The sequence below is a fragment of the Pungitius pungitius genome, chromosome 2 (assembly GCF_949316345.1).
Source record: "Pungitius pungitius chromosome 2, fPunPun2.1, whole genome shotgun sequence".
In the NCBI taxonomy this organism is placed as follows: domain Eukaryota; kingdom Metazoa; phylum Chordata; class Actinopteri; order Perciformes; family Gasterosteidae; genus Pungitius; species Pungitius pungitius.
In genome coordinates, this window is record NC_084901.1 from 351469 (window position 1) to 359485 (window position 8017).

At 43.1% G+C, this 8017-nt stretch overlaps 2 protein-coding genes across 3 annotated transcripts; one reads left to right on the top strand and one right to left on the bottom strand.

The window, feature by feature from the left end:
• Window positions 1-184: 184 nt before the first annotated feature.
• crebl2 (cAMP responsive element binding protein-like 2) lies at window positions 185-2719 on the bottom strand. Of its 2 annotated transcripts, XM_062559044.1 has the most exons (4): window positions 2616-2719; window positions 2388-2473; window positions 1473-1670; window positions 185-1256 (listed from the first exon to the last, which is right to left on the bottom strand). In XM_062559044.1, the coding sequence occupies exons 2-4, from the start codon at window positions 2400-2402 to the stop codon at window positions 1098-1100; spliced, it is 372 nt and encodes a 123-aa protein (XP_062415028.1). In that variant the 5' UTR covers window positions 2403-2473; window positions 2616-2719; the 3' UTR covers window positions 185-1097. The 2 variants fall into 2 exon arrangements, with proteins under 2 accessions (XP_062415028.1, XP_037315822.2); XM_037459925.2 differs by having other exon boundaries at window positions 2388-2679.
• Window positions 2720-3543: 824 nt separating this feature from the next.
• On the top strand, window positions 3544-7644 carry gpr19 (G protein-coupled receptor 19). Its single transcript, XM_062559046.1, has 2 exons — window positions 3544-3892; window positions 5207-7644. Exons 1-2 carry the CDS (start codon window positions 3883-3885, stop codon window positions 6508-6510), a joined length of 1314 nt encoding a protein of 437 aa, XP_062415030.1. The 5' UTR covers window positions 3544-3882; the 3' UTR covers window positions 6511-7644.
• Window positions 7645-8017: the final 373 nt, after the last annotated feature.

Genomic DNA, 8017 nt, shown 5'->3' on the forward strand with positions numbered 1-8017 from the left:
CTCGTTATTACATGTAATGCATTAACGTACGTATGTCAGAATAGTTATAAAGGATAATATGAACAACAGCTGGGTATTAAATCAGATGAATAAGTTATAGTACACGTTATTTTCCTCTTTGAGAACTTAAGCTGAAGCTCAGTCTCTGTAACTAGGATCAATAATCCATCAGCAGAGCTCAGGGGACTTTACAGAGGAACTCTTTATTTCCAGACAGTCATTGTTGCAAAGCTTCAAAACTAAAATCATCTGACAAAGTGCTTCAGCAGAAAAAAAAGTGCACAAAGTTTATTAATGAATGAAAGTGAAATAAGGAGAAGCATCACAACGGTTTCCTCCTATGAGCTCAAATATAAAATATACAAATACAAAAATATATCCAACACACACGGGCATCACTGTACAATTATTGTGCTCACACTTAACCCATTAGTCATGAGACCTACTCATCAATAAATAATAACTCAGGATCTAAGGAGCCATGTTAAAACAAAGAGTCAGATCAATTTAAAGATAACGATTTTTTTCAAGATGAAGAATAATGACAAGAGATTAATGAAGTAGAATGATGTTCATTTAACAACTTCAAATAATTTGATCTTTAACTGTTTTAACAAGATTTGAATATTGTGACTGAAACTAAAGAATATTTCAATCCTTTTCCTCATTTCCTCTTCATTAAAACCAATGCAGTGAGTATTGAGTCTGTTAGTTGACCCCGCCCCCTCAGCAGCTAACAGCCAATGAGCTTCCTCTTACTGCATTGTGACATTGATTAAAATATTTTCTATTAATTAAAGTTTGAGACTAACTTTGTCATGGTCCTACTGCTGTATTCAGGTTGACATTTAATCATATATTAACAGTTAACGTTTATCATGTCCGAGGAGCCAAATAAAAAATAAGTATTAATGTTATTGATGTTAAAAATCACATGACTGACTGAAGGAGACACAAAGGTTCTTTCTGAAGATTCCTCTGATCTGCAGACTTTAAGAGATACAGTTTCATGTGTTTCAGGGTCTTTAGGGTAGGTATTGTAGCTGGGTGGAGGGGAGTTTGGGTCTCTATGTCAGCCTCCCCTCAGAGGGCCCCGTCTAGCTGTTGTTGTTGTTGTTGTTGTTGTTGTTCTTGCTTCCCCGGGAAGGCTTGGTGCTGCTTCCTCCTTGAGGGTTCTTCTGCTCGTCTCCCGTCAGCAGGGCTTTGATCTCTGAGGGGATCTTCCCCTGGTCCATGGCCGAGCACCACTGCTTGTACTGGGACCACAGAGAGATTCCGCTGAGTCATACTAAGGTACACGCTAATCAGACAGACCACTGAGTCATGCTAAGCTACACGTTAATCAGAGCGTGTAGCTTTAAGTCTCTCTTAATATTTTAGTATCAATTATTACCTGCAAATACATGTGAAACTATAACAAAGTATCACCAGTCACTAGTGGTCAATAGTAACAGTGACTGCTGAGGACTCACCATCTCCAGCTCCTCCCTCAGGGCGCAGATGGCTCTCTCCTTGCTGGAGACCAGCTCCTCCAGGTACTGGTACCGCAGCTTCTTGCGGGCCCGGCACTCCCTGGCGCTCTGCCGGCTGCGCTCCAGTTTGGCCTTCAGGTCGATCTTGGCCGGTTTACGGCCACGTTTCCCCGGTTTTTTCATTTTGCCAGCCACCATCTGATAATCACATCATAATATCTGTTATTGATCGGACGCGGCTCAGCAGCCGTCATCAGTCAATAATCATATACAGCTGCTCAGATCTAAGCCAAAGAGTACACCAGCTAGTACAACTCTGAGGTACTACTTCAAGTCATCACAGATTTAAATACTGCACATTCAACTTCTGTAAATGTGAATATGAATATAATGAATAGAAGTTAAATGAAAACAAAAACGTCAATATTTTAACAGTGCTTAATATAACTTTAGATGTATTATGCGAACACTAAATCAGTATTATTTGAACTCTACTTTACGTGATAAAAAAGTTATGTAACAAGTGACGTTATAGAAAAGAGGCAAAACCAGAACGTTTTATTTCTGCCTTTATATATTAGAATTTAGTTTATGTGTCGACTGGTCATCTTATTTTATTATCTTATCACAATTTCATTTGTGATATGTCTGACTGCTAGTTACTGTAAGGATGCATAAATAACTAATGAGGTTTCATTGCAGATCAAACTACACTATTTGTATTTAGCGTTAAAGCAATCACAATGTTGAGACGTGTTAACGTGGAGTCAGCAGCTAGCTTTGTTACAGTTAGCTAACATTAGCATCTCTTCGAGCACCGTTAGGATCACAGCTACCTGGCGGACTTCACAGCTTTGTTAAACATCGCAAACGTTGGCTAAAGTGCATTTGGCCTGTTAGCGGTCAGCTTCTTACCTTGTTATCGTCCATGTTGGTGAACGCTAACGCTCTGCGAGCTTAGCTCGCGTTAGCTCCGGTTAGCTAACAGCTCAGCTATCAAACTGCGGAGGCACAATCAAATAAATAATATGAAAATGTATGATAAAAAATAGTTGAAGGGAAGTCCGCGTAGACGGACACTGAACAGACGGAAGCTAACGGAGACAGTTAGCGGGATATTTATTTGGGTTTAGCTCTGTTTACATCGTGTTTCCTGTTGACGTTGCGCGTTGACGTCAGCTCTTCTTCTTCTGCTTCGCTAAAAGCTGCACACCGCCACCCCGGGACCGGAAGTGGGTACAGCCCGGTCTGCTGGCACGCAGATAACTTCTGAAAAAACATTAAAGGTTTTGTATTGTAACATGTTTTCTTTGTAAAATGTATCATTTCTGTTTCTTGTTGAATTATAACTTCAAATGGTTTATATTGGTTGACAAACAAGCGTTCAGCTGGTCGGCCTCTCCTCCACTTCGTCCTTCTCCCTCTCTTCCCCCCTCCCATCAGGGTCATTGTCGGTCTCCCATAGCAACAGGTCTGTTGGTTGCCATGGTGATGCGGTGCGTCAGCATTGCCCCCTTTATTTGTAGATGGTTTCCTTTAATAGGATTGTCACAGGGACACTTTAAAATGATAATTAATAATCATCTAACTTCATCAGTCCCCTGTTCATCATAGAGTCTCTAAACTATTAAGGTCTTTACATTTAACTACAAATTAGAATGGCAATTGTTATTATTTTATATAATAATACTTTGTTTGGTGATTCAGTTAAAAATAAGGAAAAAAGGCTAGCTAAAAACACTGGTTTGTTTCTAAATGTAAACAATTCAAAATTAGAAGAATAAAGGAGAATAGAATGGAGCCGTTGATAAAAATTGAATATGAACTGATATTTGTACCTCTATAGAAATGTCGTAATATAAAATATACATATCATAATAATAACCAATAAACTTTATTTATTCATATCTTTCATACACGCAGTTAAGTGCTTAAAATAAATACAAAAAATCGATAAGTTAAATGAACAACAAAGACAAAAAATAAAGTTAATAAAACTAAAGATTTTTAGATATAAATAGAAGCTGAAAAAGATCAGACCCCGCCCCTCCGCCCCTGTCCTTCATCCTCCTCCTCCTCCTCCTGCTGCTTAGTGGTGAGCACAGACAGAGAGACAGGTGGACAGACACGATGTCCACTGCCCTCCTCGTCTCCTCTCCTCTCCCCTCTCTTCGTCCTCCTCCTCGTCTCCTCTCCTCTCTCCTCTTCCACCTCCTCGTCTCGTCTCCTCTCTCCTCTCTTCTTTCTCCTCCTCCTCCTCGTCTCCTCTCCTCTCTCCTCTCTTCCTCCTCCTCCTCCTCCTCCTCTCCTCTCTCCCCTCTTCCTCCTCCTCCTCCTCCTCCTCGTCTCCTCTCCTCGCCTGATGTCCTCCGTGTGAATCCCGGAGAATGAAGCGTTTGTCCTCGCGCTGATGCAAACCGGTGAGTCGCTAAATAACCGACCTCTCACGCGCCAACACGACGCCACAGAGGCGTCTCGAGACGGATCGATCCGCTACGGACCCCCGGAGGAGCATCGGTTCCTCTTCATCATCATCTTTATTATTATGATACGTGTGATGGATGTTCCTGCTGCCTCATCATCTTCATCTTCTTCATTTTTACCATCTTCATCTGAATCAGACATGTTGCATGATGATGGGGAAGATGAGGATGAAGATTCGAATATCTAATCGATCATCAGCTGCAGAATATTAAAAGCTTAACAACAAAGAATAATTTAAATCGGAAGGATTCCGCTGCAAATGATGAAGATGATGAAGATGTTGGAGCTTGTGTTTTTCCACGAGGAGTTTCAACTCTTCAGAGGCTCATGTTTGTTTGCTTCTGTAAACAAACAAACAAAGCAGCTCAATATAAATAATAATAATACATCAAGTATTCATAGAATATATGTACTACACGCAGTACTAAAAGAATGAAACACTGCGTATAAGTACACATTCAAAGCACTTCATTCACAACGTTGTACTTTTACTTCAGTACATTTTGTATACAGATACTTTATACTTCTAATTGTCTGATCATATATAAATATAATAAAAACATTATATGGTTATTTTATTATTATCATTCTGTCTTTTTGATGATTCATTTTTATCAGAGTTTTTTGTATGGATTTGTTTTGTGGTAGATCGCCATGACTGGGTCAATTAAAGAGTTAAAGTGTGGTTCTATAGTTCCACGTTCCTCTACCATAATGGGATCCATCTCCCAGAGGAGATCTGGATCTCTGCGGACTGGAGGACCAATTAAATCATTGTTTAGGGACCAAGTTCATTATTTTGTGACTCTGATGTTCGAGAAATTAATGGAAATGTATAAAGTCAGACCCCCCCCCCCCGTGCGGTTTTAAAAGTGGAACCTCTCTTTATGAGAAACATCCCATCAGTCGTCTCACCAATGAACAAATCCACCTATCTGCATACCTACCAACAACCAGACTACTAGAACCAGACTACTGGAACCAGACTACTAGAACCAGACTACTGGAACCAGACTACTAGAACCAGACTACTACAACCAGACTACTAGAACCAGACTACTGGAACCAGACTACTAGAACCAGACTACTGAAACCAGACTACTAGAACCAGACTACTGGAACCAGACTACTAGAACAATACTACTAGAACCAGACTACTGGAACCAGACTACTAGAACCAGACTACTGGAACCAGACTAACAACCAACCAAATGAGTGGTTTTGCCAACGATGTGTCCTTGTGTCCACAGCCCCTCTCCAGTGCAGCTTCATAATCATGGTGTTTGCCCAGTCGTCGCACTCAGCTGGTGTCAATCCCTCCCTTCACAATCCATCCTTCACGTATCAGATGTCCTTCAACTACTCTGAGAGGGAGAACTCAACTTTCCTTGCAGCCTCACCCACCACTCCCCTGTGCAGACTTGAGGGCTTGTCCTCCGGCCGGCCCAACAGGACGTCTGCCTCTTACGAGCTGACGCCCAGGGAGGTGGCCGTCCTGGGCTTGGTGTTTGCGGTCCTCTGGTTGGTCTCCATCTTGGGAAATGCCCTTGTCTGCCTAGTCATTCACCGGAGCCGGCGGACTCAGTCCACCACCAACTATTTTGTAGTGTCAATGGCGTGCGCAGACCTGCTCATGAGCCTGGGCTGGGCCCCCTTCATCGTCCTGCAGGTGGCCTCTGGGCGATGGCCGCTGAGCGCAGCGGCCTGCAGGGCGGTGCGCTACCTGCAGCACCTCTGCCCTGGGGTACAGGTCTACGTGCTGCTCTCCATATCGGTGGACCGCTTCTACACCATTGTTTACCCGCTCAGCTTCAAGGTGTCCCGGGAGAAAGCCAAGAAGATGATCGCAGCCTCGTGGCTGTTCGACGCCGCCTTCGTGTCACCCTGCCTCTTCTTCTATGGCTCCACGTCCGGCGGCGAGGACCACTGTGACTTCTTTCTCCCGGATAGCTGGGGCAGCGTTGCCTACTCCGCAGTTCACCTGCTGTTGGGCTTCCTGGTGCCGGTGGCGCTGATTGTGTCGTTCTACCAACGGGTGGTCCGCTACATCTGGAGGATTAGCTCCGACGGCCATGCGGTGCGTCGCACGATGAACATCGTCCCGCGGACTAAAGTCAAGACCATCAAGATGTTCCTGGTTCTCAACTCGGTGTTCTTCCTCACCTGGATGCCGTTTTATGTGGCCCAGCTGTGGCACCCCAGGGAGTCCGATGGACCCAGTAGGCGGGGACTGCTGTTCTTCACGGCCATCGCCTGGATCTCTTTCAGCTCCACAGCGTCCAAGCCAACCATGTACTCCGTCTACAACGCCAACTTCAGGCGGGGAATGCGGGAGACTTTCTGCATGTCCTCCATGAAGTGCTACCGCAGCAACGCGTACACCATCACAGCAAGCTCCCGGGTTGCCAAAAATAACTATGTCGGGGTGGTGGAGATCCCCGCGGAGGCCAAGGCCGCAGCCAAGGATTCATCCCACGATGCGTTTGGCAGGGAGGCTAAGGAGAAGAAAGTGGCATGGACTTCCAACGCCACACCCCCCAACACCTTTGTCTAAGCAAGACTTTAGGGACAATTTGGGAGACTTCTGGACCTCTTTCTTCAATGGCGCAATGTCTGTGTTAGCCGGCGAGCTAACGCTAACGGAATGAGTTCAGATAAAAAAGGGCTTTTTCCCTACAATGGAACATGCCTTTAGACGGCCATGTTCATGGTCCTCAGCAGCCTTGAGACATTTTTTATACTTTTAAACATTCTTCATTTCTGTGACTTATTTCTTGCCATTAATGCATCAGAATCTGGATTAGCTTGTTAGCTAGCTGACCACAGCCAGCAGGGTTTGTTGCAGTAACATATTTGGGTGCAGCTTACGTTAGCGTTGCGCTATGCTACATTTAAAGAAATCTTGTTGCCTCGCTAACGAACGTCTGAATTTTATTTGTGCTCCAATTGGAGGCTCTAGAGTTGTCATGTGGGAGGAGCGTGTAAAATTGTCCACATGAACTAAGTTTACGTCGACAATATGTTCTTTGATAAAAAGGTTAAAGGTAGAAGCTAGAAGATGTAAACAGGAAGAGACAAAAGAGTTGGACTGGTAGTCATCCAGATTTAAAGAGGGTACAACATTTTTTTTCTACAATCAAGAAGGCAATGATCAGCAATCTGAAGGAGGTCAAAGTTGATCTGAAGCAGGTCTAGGTGGATTTGAAACGGACCTCTGTAATTAATATTTATTGTTATTATAATGCAATACATTCAGAAACAGTAATTTAACACATATCATAAATTAGAATATTTAACTTGAACTGTCCAGGTAAATTCTGGCTAGAAAACATCTTGGTTAAAATTCTGTTTCAATAGATGAATGTAGCAATGCCTCCTAAATAAAGCGTTTAAGGAAGAAAAGAATTGTGGGTATGTGAAGTAAACTAAGAATAATTATGGTTAGGTCTGTGGTTAAAAATATTGTTATTAATAAAAACATAAACAAATGTTAATTGTGAGGTCCTATGTGAACAAAAGTTTATATGATACTAGCTAGAAACGAGATTGAAGACATTCACTAGTGTCAATAGTGAAGTTATATTTTATTTCTTTCATCAGCATTTGTAGCTGACATGAAAAATAGACATGTGATATTTCTGTTAGCACTTACAGGCTAGTTAGCACACACAGGTGAGTTAGCTTACAGGCTAGTTAGCCTACACAGGCTGATTAGCAAACAGAGGTAAGTTAGCACAGATAGGCTTGCATATGGGTTAGTTAGCACACGCAGGTTAGTTAGCACACGCTGGCTGGTTAGCACACACAGCAGAACTAGCACGCACAGGTGAGTTAGCTTAAAGGCTAGTTAGCATACACAGGCTGATTAGCAAACAGGGGTAAGTTAGCACAGACAGGTTAGCTAGCACAGACAGGATGGTTAGCAAACATGGGTGAGCTTGCATATGGGTTAGTTAGCACACGCAGGTTAGTTAGCACACGCTGGCTGGTTAGCACACACAGCAGAGCTAGCACACACACGCTAGTTGCCATACACCGCTCAGCATTACAGTTTAATAACT

What these genes read in the sequence shown, in the direction of transcription:
- crebl2 (XM_062559044.1), bottom strand. An exon ending in TGAGGGAGGAGCTGGAGATG is followed by an intron (nt 1,257 to 1,472) that starts GTGAGTCCTCAG and finishes CTGTGGTCCCAG; the next exon opens with TACAAGCAGTGGTGCTCGGC.